Source organism: Acanthaster planci, linkage group LG15 (assembly GCF_054643075.1).
Source record: "Acanthaster planci isolate LZ-2023a linkage group LG15, COTS_SCS, whole genome shotgun sequence".
Lineage (NCBI taxonomy): Eukaryota > Metazoa > Echinodermata > Asteroidea > Valvatida > Acanthasteridae > Acanthaster > Acanthaster planci.
In genome coordinates, this window is record NC_141791.1 from 7,688,887 (window position 1) to 7,712,759 (window position 23,873).

General features: G+C 41.2%; 1 protein-coding gene across 2 annotated transcripts in view; it reads left to right on the top strand.

Annotated features, from left to right (window-relative positions):
- Nucleotides 1–9,879: 9,879 nt before the first annotated feature.
- The window catches only part of LOC110984626 (snake venom 5'-nucleotidase-like), a 32,285-nt gene continuing 18,291 nt past the window's right edge, over nucleotides 9,880–23,873 (top strand). The window contains exons 1-2 of one of the 2 annotated variants that reach the window (XM_022244988.2): nucleotides 9,880–10,139; nucleotides 10,410–10,760. In XM_022244988.2, the coding sequence (XP_022100680.2) occupies nucleotides 10,422–10,760 (339 nt within the window). In that variant the 5' untranslated portion in view covers nucleotides 9,880–10,139; nucleotides 10,410–10,421. Of the gene's footprint in view, nucleotides 10,761–23,873 lie in introns of both variants that reach the window. The other variant, XM_022244987.2, reaches the window with a different exon arrangement.

The following is a 23,873-nucleotide window of genomic DNA, read 5'->3' on the forward strand; positions in this document are numbered from 1 at the left end:
CATGTATTCCTCATGGCGATTACTTTTGAGTTGATGCACCCAGATAACTCCGAATAATATCGTGGAAATGTTTCGACTATGACAAAATAAATAACCTTTGACAATGAATGTTTATCCGTGCAACCTGTCTGGCCAACGGATGACAGCGCCCCTCGAGGTCAAAATGTTTTTGAACTTGCACTCGGATTCTTAGTTCCAGAGGAAATTTATCGTGATTTTTCTTCGTTCTCACTGCGTATGATTTTTATTTAATGTGGAAATCGCAGATGCATGGAGGACCAGTCACAGGTGCACTTGGCCAGTAAAGAAATGGTCGTAGTGGTCAAACAAATGACACATTCAAGTGCACCCTGTGTACTTTGGGAAACTGCTGTGGTTCACTGAAATTTGAAGTTTTTAGAGCGTTACATTCCTTGGTCTTGAACTTATGCCAAAGATCGTATTGAGATTGAGTTCTTGAATTTGAAGAGGCCGCTCAAGGACCTTGATTTTCTTTGTCTTTTGGAAACTTAAGGTCTGAGTTACCCAGAAGACCCAACTGTAATTGTTACATACTCACGACGAAAAGCAAAATTGACAAATACGACAAACATTAATATTTACAAATACAAACCACTAAAATATCATACACATCTTGTGAACATTTAAGTAATCAAGGCATTAATTAAATACTGATCACAGGATGGGCGAAAACCCCGAAAAAATGGGGAAAAAAGAATACGCGGAAATTCCCCATCCAGCTCCAATGAACAATGGCAACCAAGTTAACAACTCCATAGATCAGCTTTAGATGAGACTGCTTTTCTTACGTAATCAACATGTGGGCCCCAACTTAGTGTTTCGTCAACAATAACTCCCAAGCATTTGCCAGATTTTTTTGACAATTGGGCTATCAGCAATGTTGAGGTTCAATTCTGTATTGGCGGTTTTCTGCCTTGAGCCAATAAGCATGCATTTGGTTTTGTTTGTATTTAGTTCAAGTTTGTTTCTTGAGCACCAATGTAGAATTCTGTCAAGAGCTACATTCAGATTCCTTTCTGTTTCATTAATATTGGAAGAACTGCACATTAGAGTGGAGTCATCTGCAGACATATACAAGTTACAATTTGGTGGGATACAGGATGGCAGATCACTTGTGTAAATAATGAATAAAAGCGGTCCTAAAATCGAACCCTGTGGGACACCAACGGTTAGTGACAGAACCTTTGATATCTTACCCTTAATATTTACCGACTGACTACGATCGCTTAGGTATGATTTAAACCAACAGATTAGTGAAGTAGACATGTTAAGCCTTTTTAATTTTTCCAGAAGAATTTCAAGGTCAACACAATCAAATGCTTTACTGAGATCTATAAATACACTACAGTACTTCTCCATGCTCCATAGCCTGGAAACACCTATTTGTCAAATCGTGTAGGGTGGTTTCAGTTGAGTGCAAGGGTCTAAATCCTGACTGGTAACTAGGAATAAGGTTATTTTCTTCAAGGTAAGTGTATACTCATGCAAGTAAGTGGCACTCATGCAAGTCTCGTGAACTTGCCTGATTATTTAATTGCCAGTATCATGCATTACGTGTGGTAACAAGTGGCGCGAAAGCAGTGGAGGATAGTGAGGCTAGTTATAGGGGAAAACAGAAGGGTTTTCGAAGGAGAGGCCATAAATAGTGCTAACAACAAGAGCTATGACATAGACAAGAAGTCTTGTAAGAAGTTTTGTAAGAATATTCTAATCTTCGATGTCCGAAGGGGATGAACGACGCAAAAAATTGTAAGTGTACATGTCGAAATAAATACCATGTAGGTAGATACAGATGTAGCGTCAACTGCCAGACTACATGCATGTCTTTTGAATGGAGACGTAAGAAGCCGGTTCGACAACATGTTACTCCCTCCGCCGTGTTTGTGGCTCGAGTTTTGTTTTCCCAGTATTCTTTTGGGCCTGGGCAACCTGGACGTGCTGTTTTTTGAGCAACGACGCTGACGTTGCCCTTGGTAACCTCCTTCCTCCATGGAAATACCACGATCGAGATGGTACTCAGGTTGGTAATCTATCGGAGGACATGGTGACCTTGCATCCAACGGAAATTAGGATACATTATTATTTGTACATGAATAGACAAAAGTCCTACGTGGAGTTCTGACCAATGCTGTAACTGGGACATAATCATCACCAGTGTTGAGACTCGCCATGATTTTTGCTATGGCAGAGTAGTACAACATGGGGACGAGTAAGTTTATCGGTGCCAGTTTCAATCTTTTTTACATATAACCCGAGATTCTCTCAAAATATTCTCGAGAATCTCTCAGATACTTTGGAAAACCCCTTTTGCACTCGGTGTTCACGAAAGAGGAAGAGTTAACCGGAAGCTCATCCTAAAAGCAAGAAACCTGAAATCCAGAGGACATTAATGTCGCAGTGAAGGATTTAACTCAAAAGTATGCTTGTGCGATCGCAAACTAAAAATAATTCATATCACACCTTCCTACTAAATTCCAAAAATAGAAATATTCTACCTGGAAAGCTTTTAGACTCACGATACCAGTTCCGGACGGTAAGAGAGGAAAATGACCAGTATACAGCATTTTTCCCAGGGGCTAAGATAAAGGACATTATGCGTCAACCGTATACAATTACAGTTACTGGAATGAGTTTCGGTCAAAACACGTTAACTCGGACAACTCGTGTTTGTACGAAAAAATACTGTTATGATCTATCGCACGACAATGACGTGTTTATTGAAGTTGTTTTGCTCCTTTTTTCTGTGATTTGTCGTGATTGTGAAACTTTAATTGCAATCTACTCAAAAAACCTATATGGCGAATTCCGTATTCAGCGTCTGTGAATATTACTAGTAAACCTTGTATATAGTTAGTGATTAAAAGGAAATGGGTGTAATATAGTTCGAGTTTTGCCCGTCTTACACCGACGTTTGGGCAACACAGTCTGCTCAAATACGGAGCGTATAAGGGCGCAGCCATCTAAGTGTTTTTTCCTAAATGTTACCTCGTCACAGTGAGATACTAAATTGCCGCGGCCAGATATCACTTCGGAAAAGTTGGGCATGGCCCTGCGTGAAAAAAATACACATGTAGACTCAAGCAAACATCGTGTAAAAAAGTTTATCGGTTGGGTTTTCCGTGATTAATGCATATAGCACATGTACTTGGTTTACTCTCCTAAGGCAAAAGAGTGAAAACCACTCGAAAAAGTGCAAAAACCACTACAAAAAGAGTGAAAATCGCTCAAAGAGGAGGCATACAAAATGACAACTTTCTTGAGTTGTCGTAATTATATGGCTCCTTGGCAGAGTGGAAATTTCACACTTTTTTAGAAGTTTTCACTCTTTTAGAGTGGTTTTTCAGCGTGGTGTTCATTCTTTTAGAGAACTCTCTTTTTGAGAGCGAGTTTTTCACCCTTTTGCCTTTAGAGAGTACAGTGCACCAAAAAGCAGAACTGTCTGAACAGTTGTTAGTTTTGGTTAATGCTTGTTACATTGGACGAGATAATCCTGATCTGGAAATAGCTGTGTATGTTGTGTTAAATCTGAGACTGTGTGGACACGTTTGAATATGTCAACCTACGAAAATCACTAGAATGCACCCATAATCACAGGTACACTAAAGGGACTTTGTACGCTGTAGTTGGGCCTATGTGCACTAAACCAGCTTGCTGCCACACAAGCGACGTCACTTGGGTCGCAAACCCTTGTCTGTGTTCAAGTAAACAAGGCTATTATACTTGTGAACAATAGCAGACTTCATACAAGTTGCCACATTTTGATCTGTCATGCCTTCAGAGTTGCCAGGATTGCTGTAATCATCGTGAAAAAGTTTTTTTATTGGGGTCAAAATTTTTTCTCGCAACCTTTGGACAATCAGAAAATGAATGTTCAAAGTAAAGGTTTCCAATCCGAATTCATTCTGAATCCAATCAGATCGAATCTAAGCTGTCGGATTCGGATTGTATTCGGATTTCGCCTGGAGCTTTCGAGACAGATTTGTAGTAAGGAACTCAATTTTACATAATCATGCACTTGAAGATTTAGTAGGCCCTATTGGTTTCAGAGGGGGTAGACGGACGGACTACAGGATAAAATTACCGTCCTGATATTAATGCTGTTTATAATTCGGATGACTTTTCAACGATCCCAATTACTACTCGGCCTATTCAGTTGATATCGTTTGAGGAGCAAACTGTATTTTCAGTTAATACATAATGTACATGTATTTGACTCATTCAAAAAAGGCATACATCGGGTGTAACCGTAGTCTGGAAAAAGACAACAATACCAGGGTATTTCATAGCATTGGAAAATGGTCGGATCCGACAAAACCCTATTTTCATGGAGGTATGTCTGAGGGCCACCAATGACTACATCACGTGGTTTTCGCCCCTAACCCTCACTGGACATCCCCCATCTCCCCTTGCCCTACTCGTCCACAAAATTTTACGCCACATGTGGTCTCACAGTCTGAGACAGCACAGTCGAAGAAAATAACCAGGCAGTTGTGTCAAAGTTCAGACATAACAAAACAAGACATACTGTGCCTCTGGGGCCGTTCATTCCAGACCAGTAAAATGCGGAAACATTCCACATTTAAAGCACATTTACTGTGTCATCTTTTTTTTATTTACATTGTACACTACACTTAATGCAGTATTTTTAAGTCCAGATTAATTCTTGTCGGGCCTCTCATGCATTACATGGCACAAAAGGAAAACTCAATCTGGCATGCTTAATGAAGCCCGATGGGGGTGCTCTGGCTGTCCAACCATATATTTCAAGCGCTATTTGTACATGTACTTAACATAACCTGCTATTTATGCATGCATAATACATGTAAAGCCCGTTTAAAGTGAACCTGTCACAATACAGGATTTCCTGAAACTGAGAATCGAGATATCAGAGCAGGTGTTGCCCAAATTGGCTTTGTTCACGAGGCATATTTTAGTGGAAAGCTAAAATACTTTGACACGCTCTCCAAATTCCAAAGAGTGAATTCACTCCCTCCGACTGAAACTAAAAGGAGTTTGACGAATTCGAGTGAAATTTCTTCGCTCAGATAAAATGAAATTGCACTCGAGTTTCCCCAATTTAATACTTGCCCCAAGAACAACCAGATTCCCTTATAAAATGAACCGCCTAGTGAGCGTCTGGCGTATTTTTTGCGTGGTTTCCGCGAGATCGTTCGCAGGGAGCCTCACTTGGATTCGCCTTCCGCCGATTTTTCAGCATAGGGACACGATGTCAGTTCTTTCGGCATGTGTTTCTTCAAGGGGAGTCCCCTGGTTTGCCACTCTAACTGGAATTCCGCAATAAACGACATGCATCTTAAATTCCGAACGACATGATACACTGACGCAAGGAAAGAAAATCCATATTATACAAAATATTGTCTGCTTGGAATGCTGTAATGAAAACTATTGTCTGTGAAGGTGATCCGTACAAAGAGCTGCAGGATTCTGGGAGGCTGGATTTTACAATAGCGCAACATTAAAAGCAGTCAGTATTTTTCTAACGCCCCACCCATTGATTCTGGGCATTCTTTAAGTCCACCGGTAAAATGCTACCCACACTTGGTGACAGGGCATTTGCAATGGCTGCTCCTAAATTATGGAATGCCTTGCCATGGAATATACGGTGCGAGCAAAGCCTTGCCGTTTTCAAATGTAAAGTGAAAACTTACCTTTTCAATGTTGCATTTGTACAGTGATATATTGCACTGCACGATTCATGATTTTAATAATTTTATCTAGTAGGTTTATTATTATTTTTGATTTTAACGTAGGTTTAGCTGTGATTCGTTATTTTAGTGTCACCGTGTCTGGTATAATTACTTTTCTTTTATCGTAGATAGGGTTAGAGGCGTCTGTCCCCAGGAAAGATCGAGACATCACCGATGCCAGCAGGGTTAGGTTCTCCCTGTTGGCGGGGCAGACGTATCCCCATACTGCGGTTTGGGTACTGGCGCGGTGACATTCATTCGTTTATCCTTATTCATGTATCCTCATCCTTTCATTTCTTAAATTAATTATTGTTTAAGTTAACTTGTACTGCGACGTTGATCATTTTTATAGAAACAGCGCATTATAAATTTTCAATTATTATTATTATTATTACCGTCAGATGAGTAAATCAATATTCCATGTTCTTTGTTTTACCAACTGAGTGTAGAAATATAGCGACGACAATACGTTGAATTGGCCCGTCAAAAGCGCACCTGACTATTTTCGACCATCATTACCCTTTCCCATTTGTGGTCAAAACCTTGGTTCAAAGATGGATAAAGGCTTATGCTGTACGCCAAAACACAAGTGTGGGTACCATCCAAGGTATTGTATTTATTTTATCTATTTCATTCGGTTTACAAATCTCCAATACACAAATTCGAAAATTTACAGTGATTGGATTACATTATGTGTAATTTAAAAATATATAAAACATTACTAAATACAATAATCATAAGTTTATCAAAAACGAATAATCATACGAGATTGAATGAGTTGACAATGCGAACAGTTTGTGGGATTGCCGTTTTTTATGTTATTTTTGATGCCACCAATATAGCAGTTTTTCAGAACGAGGCTGCATAGGTTTGTCTCGTGTGAGCGTTGGCACACTGAATAAAAATGTAAAAAATTGTGTCAGTGGACGCGCTCTCGGCTAATCAAGGTATACAGAATTTGGATAAGTCGCCATAAAAAAAATGAATTTTATCCGTCTTTAAGCTACGAGAAAGCTTAAAAGCCAACGCGGTGTCTGCTTCTCCTGTCCTGCTTCTCCTCCCGACCTGTTTCTTCGTCAGACTGCTGTCCAATTTGCCTACAATTCGGTTGATATGCACCATGATGACACGAGATTTATCCACATTCGCCCTGTGGGTTTAACCGTGTAAGATTTTGAAGGGCCTTTTTTGAGGTGGTAGACCAAAAAGCTGCCAAAAGTGAGTATTAAGCCTTCCAAGATTCTTAGGCTTTGAAAACGGGCGTCAAATCAAAGCTCGATTTCCTAATCTTTAAACATGATCTTTGAAGATGAGCTATCCAGAGATAATCACCACTGAAAACGTTCGTGACGACTATTGCCATTACAAACTGGAGCCATTTTGAGAGCCTCGTTTTGTCCACATTTTCCAGAAATACAAGCCGGGAGTCCTGTTAATGAACCTCGAGCTGGACCAAGAGATTGCGCTGATTTCTAGCAACGGAGGATCCTGTGGTACCGGATGCGTAATTTTTTCCTAGGAAAGTTAGGGGTATTTATCATATAAGGGCGTGGTTAACTGCAAGCTCGGTCAGGTTAGTGGGCACTTACAAACTTAAGTGCTAAGGTAAATTTCGGGCTTGTTCTTTCCTATTGTAAAACATCCTCCAACCAACTAATTCCCAACCAATAAAACGAAATACTGCATGTAGACTCACTCGAACTCTCGGCTTGTTTATTCTAAGTATAACGGTCTTCTAACAGACTTCGTGTACCCAAATTAATATAATTTCCCCTAACCTTCCGAGATGAAAAACGCAAATGTGCAACGGTTAAGATACGCCCATTTTATGATAATTAGGAAAAAAGCGTACCGGATGTACGATACTTCCTTGGTTCACGAACGACTATGCACGCTTCAAGGTCGCGTCGAATGAAAGCTCCCAACCAACTGGGCCCTTCCGAACTGATGAGGGGTTGCATCTACTCGGTATGAATAGCTTTCACCCGTCTTTGTGACGAACCATCCAATCTACGCGTCACAAAATAGCTGAGAACTAGGTCATATGTCAATCTTGATTGGGTCTGCACAGACAATTTTGGGCCCATTAACTGACCATAAAATGGTCTAAAAAGGCACCTCACCGAACCATCTCTGCCATTTTACAATGGTAATGTGGCTTCAACCGTTCAAGGATTAGGCCATTCATCGATAAAGCCCCCTCCAAGTCTGGCAAAGTATTTAATTAAGCTGGGTAATTTATTTGGATCGATGCCAGTGCTATACGGGGGAGTAACAAGGCGTCCACTAGTCGTGCTGAACCAAACAATGTTAGGATGGACTTGAGTTGATCCAAACAGTTTCGTTTGAGACAGACATTCTTGAATCGCGTGCTGCGCTGGAGATAAAAATATGTACACACAGGTCGCCCATGTGTCATTTCTTGCTACAATATTTGTAAACGTGATACGCGCTGCCAATGTTATTTTAGGTTTTCTGTCAACGTCGGTCGGGTGATTGTGGCCGACTTTTCCACCACATGACGTCGGCCACATTCCAATGCAGTCTAACATCCAACGTAGGTATTATAATGTTTTGCCGACGTTGGCAAGGAAACATCTTGCCAACTTGACTTATTAGTGCACCACAGCAAATAAATTCCCACAGACAGCAGTGATAAATCCTCATACTTCATAAATATTTTAAAAAAATACTCACAACTCTTACAGGTGTTCAGGCTGCACAGAAAAAACGATGTTCGACATGTCCTTTTTCATTTTCCTTTCAACTTTTAGTGGGTTGAGCTCGGTGGACGGCTCTTATGTCTATTTACCAAGGTGCACCTTTATGATGGCAGTTGGTCAGCCAACATCGGCATGGAGACGTAAGCCCAATGTCTTGCATCAGAGAAACAGTTGTCTTCCCAAGTCAACTTCAACTGCGCTTGCTTCAGCTGTGTCACTAAACAATGTACTTCCTGATGAGGCCCGCTGCGGACTGGGCTAACACTTGTACTCTTGCGAAGTTCTACAACAGACGGATATATAGAGGAGTCTTCCTTTTAAGCCTCTGTCTTTCGTGCAGACTAATTCAAAAAGTGTCTAATCTTAGTTTATTTATCAACATTTACAAAAAAATATAATCTTATCGTTCCCCCGAAATTGTTCATTCACACGTATGTTCTATTTAATCGTGATCTGAAATAAGGTCACACTTTGTAAACCGTTTGTGGTTAAGTTCATTGACAGAAAGGATGGTTTCTTTACGGGCACATTAATTAAAAACAAAAAAAATCACTTTGTGAAATTGTTTAAAATTCTTTAAATATTTGTTTGAAAATAAGCCTGCAACCTGAAAACATCGGTCAAATGATGCTTAACATTATTTATTGGATTTGCTGATCTAAGAGATCAAAGAATTAGTTTATTTCCTTCGCAATTCGTGACAATATTGGGCATTTCAAACTCACCTTTTTTGGGATAAGCTTTGAACACGCAAAACCTCTGGAGACCTGTTCGATTTTAACTCCATGAAGTACAGGTTGAGGAGGATTTACAGCCATCATATACAGTGTTCTAGTAAGCCGAGTGTGGTACTCCCTAGTCCCTACCCCTATACATGTATACAAAAAGTGGTCATTCAATGTAGGAGATGATGTTGACCCATTGCAGCCTTGGTTTTTGCCTGCGCGCGTCCGGTAGGACTATAGGGCCATCTCATTTGAATTTCTACTGTTTCTTTGAATCTATTGTGAGATCCGCTTGCCTGGTACGTGGAAAGGAATTTTATTCATAGAATTAAAAATAAGTTTTACACTCTATATTCACATAATTTTGAATTTATTCGTGAAAACATTTCGTTCTTGCGGGTTTTTTGCTCGCCGTGCACGTAAACTAAGTTGACATGTACGACGTTTGAAAGTATTTTATGGAGTTTTCGATGAAGTAGCCTGTACTTGATTTTATGCTTTTTGTGATTTGAAAATACCTCAACGAAGTAGTGCATGAAGAATTTTGTACATTTTCCGTGGTATGATTTAGGTATAAAGGCCTATACAGCCTGTCTCGGACCACACGGGTGATGTCAACTAAACACACGCTGTGCGCCGCAGAAGAAGTATGTGTAGAGTTACACATGTATATAACGCTGCTGAACAAGTGTTTATATTAATATTTGTCTGTTATCGGGCACTGTGTGTTCAACCAATTTTTCTGTTTAAACGGTTTTTTAACCCCTCTGTAGGCTGCCTTTGTCTCGTCCTATTGTCGTAATCTTGATTCATTTATTGACATTGTGGACTGGTCGGTTACGACGTTCGTGTCACACATTATCTGCATAAGGACTAAATTTGAATTGCTGAACCGTGAAGTTGAATGCATTACACACTGCTGTCCCGTCACCGACCCAGTACCACGCGGATACGATTGCCTGGTGAGACCTCCATTATGTTCCCGCATGTGATGGTGACGAGTTTGGCTTTTTGTCGCAACACTGTGTGAATATCTTCATTTATTGTGGTATTACTTCTACTTGCTGTGTCATTTTGCTTGATGCATCTGCGAGTACCGGTATTGAGAGAAGCTTTTCAAGTGCAAGTAGCATAATCTCCGTGTGCACATCTATCAACATTATTTTCGTCGACAGATTCTGGATCTTAATGTACATTGGCCGGATTCTTTTTATCTATTTGTCGTAAACAAGACGAGCGTCGACATGCAAGTGATAGGTTTAAGTCTGGTCACTATGCTAGCAGCTAGCTACCTTTCTGCTGCCGCTACATTCAAGTTGACCATCTTGCACACCAACGATGTGCACGCCCGGTTCGAACAATTCGACGGTTATGGAGGTGAGTGTAGCCGGAAGGAATCGGATGATGGGCAATGCTTCGGTGGCGTGGCGAGGCGAGTTGCTAAGATTGATCAGATACGGGCTGAGGAGGAGAACGTTCTGTTGCTTGATGCAGGGGACCAATTCCAGGGAACCATGTGGTTCTATGTGTATAAAGGAGAAGCTACTTCGTACTTCATGAACATGGTTGACTACGATGCTATGGTATGTGTATGATTGTGTATTGTACGATTATCTGCCTTTTGTACAATCTAAAGACCGGTTCGCACTTCGCCCGAAAGCGGATGCAAACACAATTTTGCGATGTCAGATCAAATATTTGTACTGCAAATTCGCAAAAGTTGAACTCAAGCAATTTTCGCTGCAAACGATTCATGATGTTAACTTACATCGCTACGCGTTAGCTGAAAACACGAACCGGCCGCTTTTCCATGTGTGTTTTTGATCCATTCTGTATCCTTATCCATTCGCTGCGGTATTTTACTCCTGTGCAGTTTCAGTGAACACTGGGGGCAGCTTACGCATACAGACTCGAATTGCACCGTGACGCATCGCGCAAATCATGCAAATGTGAAGGTGTACTTTGCTGATATATTGACCATGAGGGAGACACCGCACTAAAGCACTGCTTTTCGAACGCTATCGACATTCAACACCCTTCCCAGATTTTTTTTTTTGATCACCTGTGATCCTTTGTCAAACACCCAGCTACTTATTATTGACCGTTGACCAAGGCAAAGATGAGTTTGTTTTATCTGACCGATATGACGGTGGCCTATCACGTGCACAGCCCATGCCTTGACGATGGAACCCACTGCTCTGCGTTGTGTGCATGCCTTGCTATGGGCGACAATCAAACAACGCTCTTACGCCCCATGCCACGATTCAGTCAGTTGTATCTGTGTACTGTTATTAACGGCTCAGTTTATTCAGTCTTGTCGTTTGGTCATGAAATAAAGTATACCCTGGTCTTGTACCTTATGAGAGGAATACCTGCAAAAATCTGGATCTTGTATTCTCCAGGTTAGCCTACCGTGCGATAACATATTGAATCGTCACGGTGCATGGACAAAGTTTGTCAACACGAGAGGGTGTAGATTTCAAAGGTTTCCTAGGTCGCTGATAAGCGAGCGATATGCCAAAAGGAACTTCGGGGTTTTGGTTATACTAATCCAGCGTCCTGAGGACCATCTTCAATAAGAAAAGTACCGGGGACAATACGCGTTGACTGCCTCGCCGGTATAGCAGCTCAATGTCACGTTCGTTCGAACCTCAGCAGATTCCGCACCGTCATCCTCGACATCGATGAGTTCATCATCGTCACTGTCAATGTCACAGGATCGTATCCATCAGAACTTTCTCAAGAGAACGTGACATTTTTCTCGCGTATTTCGGCGACAAATGCGAATTTTGCATGCACACACATATACGTACCAAAGGCCTATCCGATGGGAAACAATAATATCGTTACACTGCCCCCTTAATCGTATCGCAGGTAGCAGTCTGTTGCCAGACACGAGTACATGGAATGCTATTTTCGGTAGCACGACATCGGCGGCTTTGTAGACTTTACCATATTGTTCTACTGTTTCGCCTTTCCATTCGATGATTACTTCAATTTGCCAATTTCATTATTCGATTTGCCACTTTCGACATTCAATTCGCCAATTTCATCATTCAACTCGTAATTTCGCTATTCCCTTCTGCCATGCGCCAGTCAATTTTGTAGATTCACCTTTCGGTTTTGTAATGTCACTGTCCAATGTGGCGATTTCACAGTTACGTCGAAAATATTTAGATTGAGAACAACCCTTGAGCGAAGTTGATTCGAGCGAAGTGCTTGAATTGCTCTCTCAAGCGTTGTGAGGTAGTGTAGAACATGTGAAAGTTCATGCACACTCAGTGCCATAGCTAGATAACTAGGTTGTTGAATTGGAGTAAATGATCTTTGTTATACCGGTATCCTTTCGTTAATACTGATGCTTTTTCTTTATTTAATGCAAAACCCCCATGTCTTTGGACTGTTTGAATGTCTCTTGGCAAAAGAAAGTCAGAGCGCATGGATTGCAGACCGCTGATGTTCATTTTTTGGGGGGGATTAGGATTTTTTACAGCTAGTTGTGTCTAAGCAGACATATCGTATGCCCTACTTCAGTCTTATTGTAAAAGCTGTAATACTTTTATTTCACATCTGTTATTGTTATTGGAAACGATGAAGTCGGACACAGAGATGTACAATATATTTGTAACAGCGGCACTGCCTAATTTCTACTGCGGTAAGGCCTACTTTTTTGACGCCGAAATGCCTGTTTTCTGTTTTGTTTTTCACGGGCCATTTTCATGTCTTAAAGATGCTTTGTATAAGCTTTACCTTCAAGTTCAAAAGTTAAGGGATTTCAAATATTTTTCTTTTTAAAAATTCATTATTTTTTCTTCTGTGTGCACCCAACCTTTTGATTATCGACATGATGCCAACTTACAGCCACTGCAGGGTCTGCTGTACACGAGGGACGCAAATATAATTTCGATAACACGCTGAGTCGCAACAAGTTTAGGTATGGAAAAGACTGGCATGTAACAAAAAAACCCGACTCCTGTCTTATTTACTGTAAGGTTAGATGCAACGTGGGTTGATATGAAAAGGTAGCTTGAGGTGTCACTTGCAACGTACAAATTCAGCGTTAGCCTACGTGGGTGACGCAAACTTGAAAATATACCATTTTCAGAAATGTTGCAAGTAATAAATAATAAAAATCGTAACGAAATGCTAAACACGGTTTTAATCTCTAGTTGGCTAAAAAATATAACTTAAACATTTTAATCTGGGGCTTTGGTGCCAGTGTGATTGCTTGTAGAAAAACAACAGCCCAATACACTCGTCCAACCTTCATCCAAACCTTTGGTACGAGTAACGTGCGCAGCGTATTTGTACCCTTGTACATGTACATGTAATTATCGTTGTCGTCTTTGAGATTGTGCTTTTGTGGTAAAATAGAAAAGGAACATGTAGTTCTGTTGATAATTGATTTAGAAGAGTGCACCTTTAAGGTCATGTCATGTGACACATGAACTGCTCCACGTAAACGTTACAACTATTTCTACATACCTTTTGCTACGATCGTACTTGCAGTCAATCTGGTAAGATTTGAAGTTCGGTAGATAATGGCCTCTAAAGTTTGTGTCATGTGACCGATTATAATGTCATGGCCACGCATCGATAGCATTGAGCTTGCACTTGCAGCAATGTAGTGTAGTGAAGAAGAAAATGAATATTCAATTATTTATAATAAATTTCATAATCACGTTTATTTTAATGCTTTTCGAAACGTGAAGTTCCTACCGTTAGAACTTTAGACTTTGTAGTACCTATTAAGCAGTTTTTAAACATGTTGTCTAAAGTGCAAATCAGAAAATCATAAGTCATATCTAAATTAAATTTTTACACATGATGTACGCTTTGCCCTACGGCTGATCGGTGACACATACGACTAGCGAGACAGCAGCTTTCGCATAAGACGAGGGTCGGAAAATACAAGCTAATTTAAAAAGCCCCAAGAGCCTCCTTTTAACGAGAGTCGACTGTGCCTTGTTTAGTGCAGGAGATACATTTAAACGAATTACTACTGTCAAGAAATTGTCAGCAGTGATGACGTCATCGTTACGTCATACTCGCAATGTGCACCTTAGGATCAGGATTGACGTTCATGCCAAGTTTCAGAATGATGCGTCTTACTGCCTTGAAGAAACGCCTTGGAGAATCATCGTCGACAAAAAGAGAAACAACATTTTAAAGATTCGATGTCTTCAATTCAAATTAAAGAATTAAAGGATTCCATTCGGTTTAATACCCACCCCCCACCAACTCGGCTTATACAAGAAACGTTTAGGCGGAGATTAAAGTAAATAAATATACAGTTCTGCGTGAATAATACTCTTCTGCGCGTAGATACTCGTTTTGCCTGCCAGAATTCAGTAAAAATCCATTGGGTATGTGAGGAATATAATTGGCCCTGTTCGACGTATTTAACGACTTATTATTGCTCAAAATGTGCAAATGAGAGGATTCATCCTTTACTTAAGAGGTATTCTTAATACGTCGGGGCGTATTTGCAGATCTGGCGACATTTACTGATCATTACACTCAGATGGGTCAATTGTGACTGAGAACAAAATGTTTCATTGTTACAGATGTATTTATTTCAACTCACTCTATCCTGTAATTAATTATGTAATGTTACACGAAACAGTACAAACCCTCGAAGTAAGGACTGTTTGTGTTATCATACCGTCTTTAGAAGCTTGGTACAGAATGGAGTGGACTGGAATATCACTGACTAGTTAAATCTTGTCAGAAAGTTGTCGAGTGTATCCTAGGTTTATGTTACCAATATATCAACAGCACACCCTACTGACAATGACAACTGTATCTACTCTGACTCCCTTCAAATCGTTTACGCTCGATCAACGACGCACAGCAAAGAACGTCTCTCGAGTGCAATGGCGTCCTATACAGCACATGCTGTAGGCCTATAAGGTTGCTAAAATAAACATTTATCCCTCTGGAATCCAAATCAATTGGGGTACGCTTTCGTGGAATTCGCTACCGATCCCCATACATGTACGTTGTGTACAAAACCTCAAACGTTTTCTCCGAGTCAGGAATTGGATTGTCGATCATCCAACGTTGGGGACGAGGCAACTAACGTCCCCGCGCAAACCCAGAAATACTTATACATTATGTGAATTATAGCGCGCGATACTGCGCATGAACGGAAAATAAACTGTAATCAATTACTGACTTGCACTAAGGCCTCAATCAGCATACCGCAATGCAGTACGTTGTACAGGGGGGATAAACTATAAGTGTGTGAGCCCCTGGTCGGCCATCTCGTATACTGTAAAATAAGCAATTTTCTAATGAAAACGGAAAACAGTAATTTGCATTTCAAAAAGCCGAACGGAGATTTCCTGCTTTTAGGGGGGTGGGTTGTTTGAGGGCAGAAAAGAGCCTTTTGGCCTAAGTACTTGTTATGTAATTATTATTTATTGACCTTGACAAAAATATGAACTGCGGGGAAAGGAAAACAAAGTAACTTGCTCCTAATTATCTTTCTGAACTCCTGTCCTCTTAATATAACCCTGGCTGAGAAGGTTTTTTGATCCCGCTGTGATAAATCTCTTCTCTGTGAGTTCAGGCCTATCCGCTTGCTCCAAGTCTTTTACTTTCGCTGGACCAAAAGATTGGGACATAGACCTAATTGGGATTCAGGAACATTGCAGGGTTTTGGACACGCCTACCATATGCATTGACGTTGGATGTGGCTGGAAAGCACATCTTACCACTGCCCTAACAGAGAGCCATGGGGGTGTAGGTTTTCTGTTCTCGCCCAGAGTTAATCAAACTGTACTAAATGCAGAACCGTCACAACATCGAATAATCTCAACAACTATTCAACTGACCAACAAGCGCTTGCACCTGACAAACTGTCATATTCCAACCACCTGTGTTGGTGACATCACTGAGACCAACGATTGTATTGACATCGTCGGGGGTACCTGACCTCGAAACCACATTGCGACAGAACGGCATCGGTCTGTGATTTTCCACCGGATGGTTTTAACTGTGAAGAATAGCTACCAACAAGAAGCTCGTGCTCGCACGATGCCTCTCGTTGAAGCCGTCTCGGAATTTGTTCGTCAGCTGCGATCTAGTGGCATGTAATGGTGTCATGCGACGGACCACGAAAACGAAAATGTCGACTAGACTACATCTTCGTGAACAAGAAATGGACACGTCTGATACGCAAGGTATGCAACATCAAACCACAATATGTTCGCTCAGACTTGTAACGTGTACACTCAGTCTTAGAAGATCGTCCATCGCTTTGGCTTGCTCTGAGAACGCCTGCCATTACGACAGCGTTTTATTGACGAAGCTTTCCGAAAGCTCGACCGAAGACCAGACTACACGGCCTATGTTGAATCAGACACATGGCAGCTAAAGTTCTGCCCAACCGTCGCCTCACACGGAGAGTATTATACCCAGCAAGAAATGAGACCGAGGGGTACCCCCCAGCATGTCCTATCCCCATACACATTCCAGACTATTGTTACTTAACACATCCCCCAAGATGTCTGAAAGGAATTCCCCAGATTCCCGCGAGACAAAGACCAACACAAAGCAGGGGGGGGTTCTCTACGTCTCATACCTTGCTGCGTATGGAGAGTATGTTTATGGATGCAGATCCAGAGGTAGAACAAGCCAGATGTCAACTCAATGCTGTTCTCTAAACAAATGCAAACTCAAATCACCGACATTGGGAGGTGAACCTCGAGAACACATACGCAGGACGGAGGAAAGAGCTCATACATCAAATAACCAACTAGATTTCACAACACTATGAGGCAGGACGAAGCCAAGTGGTCTGGCGAGCTATTGATAAGATGACGGGCAGAAACGTGCGACCCACTCGTCGCAGCTGAGTCCATAGAAGACCAGCTGTCGAAGATAGCTGGCCACTTTCTTGGGCTCTTGAATATCTGGCCCCTTGAACTGGATCTGTCGCTGCCTGGACCGTTGCCCTTGGCACCAAACATCAATGTCAGCGCCATCACAATTCACGCACTCCACAAGGCTGCCCTACAAACCCCATCTGGGAAAGCTGCAGGTCTCGATGAGCTGCCATCCGGCATCGTTGGCGTCCTTCCGCTGTTGGATTGCGTTCTACCCATCATAAACAACATGCTGGCTGGCGACGAACCTCCATCATCGTCGCAATTCCCCTAAAGGGAACAGTACACCCCTCACCAATCAGTGCGGCCTCAGTCTCTTGTGAGTCCATGCTAAACTCTGCAAATGTGTGCTATTGATCTGCCATCTGACCACCGAGTCGTAAGCTGCTTGCTTGATATGTCCAGACCGGCACGTGTCAAGAAGAAAATTAGATGTCGAAAGGTTTGTATCATATCGTTAACATGGATGGCTTCAGACGTATATTAGCGATTCATCCCTGTTGCAGCATCCTGCAAATGGAATTGATAACATTGTGGATGAGCTTATAAGTGTTCATACTAACATCACTGACAGCCATGCCTCTCAGGTTCACTGGAACACCATTTTACGTCCCCACGCGCCTTGGTACACTGAGTCTATTCATGTAGCGACACGAGAAACGTCGACTAGAGCGACTTTTTTGAGCAGTTGGGATTTACAGTGCACAAACAGTATTATAAGGAACAGGGCAATGTCTATAATGCCATGCTTAGCAATGCCAAGTCTTTGTATCATCGAGGACCAACTTCTGTGTGCTCTTGACAACAGGAGAGGCTTTGTTGGTACTCTTAGACTACTCATCTGCCTTCGACACCATGAATTATCAAATCCTTCCGCAAGGTCTGGAGTCAAAATACGGCATCCAAGGAACTACGCAAATGGTGTTCCTCCTACCTGAAAGATCGAACTCAAAGCATGTCAGTAAGCCACTTGTGAGTTAAATTTAAATAAATCTGCTAAACTCGAGTTACGAGACTTCACATAAACGTAGAAATTTGAATTCCCCAGACTAAAGACACTGTTGCTATACCTCGTGTTTCGAGGCAAGCTTTTGAATTGCGACCACCATCTCTGGAATGGACGGGTTCCTTTCTGCCCTTGTTATCCATTGAGAACAGTGTATTGTAAGCCGTCTCTTATGTAACTAAACAAAAGCTTGCCCCGAACACGATGTATTGCAACAGTGTTTTTAGTATGGAGAATTCAAATTTTTATGTCACGTGAATTTAATGGACTAAGTGTACCAGATTCTATTCAAAGTTAACTCGCAAAAGGCTTATTCTAGAGGCGGAATCAGCTAATGTCATGATCAGTACGGGAGTAGCACAGGGTTTGGTCATGGGTACCCTGCTGTTAGTGTTATACATTGCGCCACTGGTAGATAATTGCACATGGCATACAAACCATGTTCTACGCTGAAGACATCCAACTGTACATGTATGTCAACCCTGGTCCTGAAGAGAGACACGACTCAGTGTGTAAGATGCAAGAATGCATAGACGACGTGTATTCCTGGTCTTCTGCCTACAAACTGGCCCTTAACAGCCGTAAAACGGAGTCTACACATCACTTCAGGGTTAACTCAAGTTTGAACTATGGTCTTTCGGATCCACCATCATTTGCTGTGGGACAGCATACTGTCCATCCTAAAAAGAAGGCGAAGAGTTTGGGAATTATTGTTGATCGCAACCTTTCAATGACCGACCATGTCAAAAGTATCCGTCGTGCGTCTTTAGTTCGTGCCCTTTGTGGCATTGGCAGATCAGACAACACCTTGATGACGATACCGCTGTTAAACTGGCCCATGCCTTTGTTAAATCTAGCCGCACTTTGGCAACTCACTTCTCTTCGGTCTACCAGAATCAGATATAGGCAAGTTGCAAGGTGTGCTAAATAGTGCAGCCAGACTTGTTGCACGCACTCCACGATGCCAACATATTTCTCCCATCCTGCAATCCCTTCATTGGCTGCCAGTAAAACAACGGTCGATTCACAAGATTCACCTCTTGACTTAAAATAGCCTAGAGAACAGGACTTTCTTACATTACTGACATACTGCAAGAGTACAAGCCCCTACGGCTGTTGCGATCTTCATCGAAAAATCTTTCAATTCGTGTCAACTTAAGTCAAGTTATGCAACATTTATTTGCTTAACTGCCTCTTAACAGTAGTATTTTAAGCTTGCTTCACTTCTGTTGTATTCTATTTTAACATCAGAAGGTTTCCTTCATTTTAATTTGGAACTTTCTTTTAATTTTGTTCTTATCAGTTAGTTACTTAATCATAATTGTCCTTTATCTTGAAAAAGACTCAGTAAGAGTTGTTATATAAAAATTGTTATTGTTAAATACGCAGTAATCAACAAGACATATAAAATCACAATGAAAAACGATTAGGCTATTTACGTATAACAGCTTGTTCAAGAGCGCACATTCGTTGTCCTGGAATCTGCATTGAAAGACAAGCTGTGTTTCTCCTTCTGACAGTTATACCGTGTATACCACTGACGATGTATACGTGTATAGATATGCCGATACTAACGTACAATTTTAATGATGTCACGCCCAGTGAAGAACATCCTAATCTTGATCCACCGTAACGAAAATAAATCTGTGCTGTTGAAGAACAGCTGTTTTCTGGCGTAATTCACTCCGTGACCCCTACGACTATTTCGTGATCGCAATCAAAAATTGTTCTTGTTTCTAAACCCAACTTCCAGTTTTGAAGAACTAGATTTTTTCCACGTTTGTTGAACACCAGGTACTCATTTGTTTCCATTGTCTCTATACATGCTGAGGTTGTTTTCTTTGTTGCTAATTCTTGTTCGCACCGTTGATTGCGTATTTGGATCCTTATGCATCCATACACATTTGAAAATTAGACTTGTGATGTATCATTTCGCTATATAGCGATTACATTGTTTATGCACTGAATATTTTAGTAAAGGTAAAGCAAATGAATTTTTCGTATATAACTATTTGTACAAAATATGCAGTCCTCTTGAGTGTATCAAAACTATCCAAGTTTTCAATTGCATTGAAAAGTGCTCTTCTTTATATTACTGAGGGCACTGTCAAGGAAACGCAGTCGTTCATGGATTTTCTATTCAGAAAATATGTTATGAAGACCCGAGATACAAACGCGAGGTCCTCCAACTACATCCATTTCGATTTCCTCTTCAGTTTTTGAGAAAAGTTGCTTGTAACAGCAAGTATCATTTTCTTGCAAACCAAATGGACACCAAACTAGCTCTTAAAATGCACAACAAAAACGAAGCTACGTTACTTACATGTAAGCCCTTAAAATTTAAAACCATTCAGCTTTAGAAGGCCATCTTTCAGTGAAAACAAAACACTTGGAATAGGCTTAATACTTCTAGTTGGAAACCTTTTTAATGCTCTCTGGAATCTTTCTAATCTTTTTCTTGCTCTTCTTAGTAATTTTAGGAAAACATGCTCCCCTCCTTGCAAAGCTGCGATGTGAAGAAATATCTTCATTGAACCAAATTAGACAAGAATGACATCTTTGACACTACTGTCTGTAATCTTTTTATTGCATAGAGTTGCACGTAAAAAATCACTGAGCCTGCCCCTTTTGCTTCCCCCGAGGTCATCCTGCACGTATTTTGCCCATAATCGGGCAGCAAATTCAGCTGTCGGGGGGAAATGCACGATGACGCACTGGATTGGAAAGAGTAGAATTGCATTAGCTTAAAAGCCACTCACCGTCATCAACAATTGTCGTGCAGCCGCATTGTCTCTTGGGAATATTGTCATCTCAAGTTTTTAAAGCGAGCAATAATACACGAAGACAGGTGTATTGTATATTGCATTTCGCCCTTGCCATTAAATTTGTGTGTCGAATGGGCAAGTAGAGGCTATTTAATCTGAAAAAGGTGCATGTTGGAATGAATTTAAGTCAACAGATATTTTATACAAGCATACATGCTTATGCCTTGTAATTTTATTCGTCTTTGCGTGTGCCCTTGAAAAATGAAATTGGGAATATCATCTGTAGTCATAGTAATTTATATTTATGTAGTGCATTAATAAAAGGCTTGCAAAAGAACAAATTCTCAATGACCTCTTACTTAAAACAGCAGGAAATAAAATGATTCCACAAAATATAAAACTTTGTGTATCACAAATTCACAAGGAGTAAAATCTACATTAGCACGAACCAGAAATGATAACATACTCAGTTACATTGAACAAAAATTACAAGCAGATAGACACGCTGATACCTGTTGTCTCGTTGGTTTGTTCAATGTTTGCTGCTTCTGCTAGTGTCTTCTTTGTAGGGACCAGGCACTTTTCTTAAATTCCACCCTTGACATTGTTAACCCATGGCCCAAAAGAAAAGAAATTGCTTGGTGATAAGGAAACGTCTGCTGTCTGACTTTGCAATAGCGATCAGCTTAGCAATCAGCCTCCCAAAAGGGGATCAGCTTGAACCCAGTCTTGTTTTTCTCTCTCTTTAGATGGATACATGTATATATAGAGAACCTTTTCGCCCACGTGACCAGGTACTGCAGCTAGGATTGAATCTCGGAGTCGTTTATTAAATTATGTACGGGGTTCAAATCTGAGAAAGTATCTGTTGCTATGTTATGATCTTCAATTGGGGACGGATATTCTGTCTGTTCTTGTGGGTTTCCATATACTGTACAACAGTGCGTTGATAAAGATTGGTTTATCAGCCCCTCCCTCTCAAGTAGCCCTCCCTTGTTAGAGTTGGACGGTAGGCTGCATTGACAAGGGAATATTAACATGAAAGTGGTGAATTTTAGTATTGAGTCCCTGGCAATAATGTATGAACTTCAATCTTCAATGAGATGGGTACATAAACCTGAGACGAGCCAAGCATTAAATTAATATTGTCCCACAGGGATGAATCTGATTCTAAGCTCTTTTAACCAAAGAAATAACTCCTTAAACTGCTTCATTTTAAGCCCAATAAAAACCACTTGATATGCCCAATGGTGACAAAAACATGTTTGCTTTATTCACCCCAAATTAAACCCTGAGAATCCTGCAATTCTGTGCAGTTCGCTAACGTGATTACGATCGATACAATCGGCCTGCTAACGCGCCGCGTTGGGTTGCATCGCGCACACAAAGAACACCTTCTGCCATACATGAAGTGCGCCCTCTGTCACATAAGATGTACGGTCGCAACAGCCACCCCAAAATTTAAAGTGAAATTTGAACATCCAAAAGGGTCATACATTTATAACTAACACAGGTCAAACAGCAAACCTTAACCTGAACCAGGAACGGTATTATCAAACTGGATGGTTATCCTAAGTCAAACTGGAAACTCTGACGGGGACCGATCCCCGGCACAGCAAAACCTATGACACATCTGGAGCATTCTCTTCATTACACCTTGCAAGTTTCACCAGTTGCACAACAGGACGTCTGTATTCCCGACTACCTACCTTGACCGTTACTGCTTTGACTCGATTGTCCCTACTGGGAAAAATCTCTTAAACTCTACTACTGGCCACTGCGAGTGGGTTAACTGAATATCAGAAATCAAGACAACATCCGCAATTGCCACATTGTCTACCTCTCGCTGCCACTTGTGTGTTTTCAGGGTAGGTAAATATGACTTGGTAAATTGGCGCCAGAACTTATCAGCCAAGACTTGGCTATGTCGCCAGCTTTGACTACCCTTCAACTCTACTTCGTCATAAACTACCATAGGTAAAGCGGGATCTCGCTGCCCCATCAGGAGAATGTTTGGGGTGATGGGATCAACATCTGCGATTTCGGACAAGGCATAGGCCAACCAAGGGATTTAGAATTCATGATGTCTTCAGCTTCAATAAACACAGTTCGTAGGACTGGCTCGGGTACAACACAGTCTCCGATCGCAGCTTTAAGTGCCCCTTTAACGGATACGCTCCCAGAGCTCACCAAAGTGAGGTGCATTGGGGGATTAAAGCGAAACTCAACCTTATAATCGGCAAGTCTTACCAAGTCAGGTTCCATCCTTTTCAAGGCCTACTGTATCTCTGAGGAACCCCCCAACAAATTTTGTTCTGCAGTTAATACTATACACTTCGTATGGAACTCCTCTACGGGATATGAACCGTCGAAACTCCGTGAGAAAGTGATCTGCATCAATGTATTCTACAATATCCAGGTAGGCAGCTCGAGTAGTCGTTTCTCTTGTCTACCAATCTTCACATTAACTGGACCAAAATAGTCCATCCCTGTGGAATAAAAGGGTGGTTTGTGAAGTCGGAGACGTGATTCATACAAGGAACGTCAGGTCTATTCCGCCATCGTCTGCAATCAGTACATGCCCGAAGGACACCTTTGACAGACCTACGTCCTTTTGAAATCCAGAATTTGCGACGAAGATCGGCAAATACCTGTCCAGTTCCAGCCTTTCACGGTCACTTACAGTTTTGCTAGGTCAGTAACCTGCTCAGTCAAACACAAGAAATAAATGTCTGATTCAAAACTCTCTTATTTACAAAATATCAAAATGTCAGTTCTATCGGTATACAACCAGTCAGCAATTATCAATCACTGTAATTGATTTTAATGACTTGATATTAATCAAAGTTTAACAATATTCAGTGACAGCAATACTCAAGTGTTGATTTAATCCAGGTTCTACCGTGACACGTAGCTGACTACCCTCCACTATAGGACCTTCAAAATCCTTGAAGTCCTCCTCTTGGCAAGGCCAAGTTCCTGGCAGGTCGAGATATCGTACTGAGTTACTCTGTGGCCCACTAAGAACTCTGT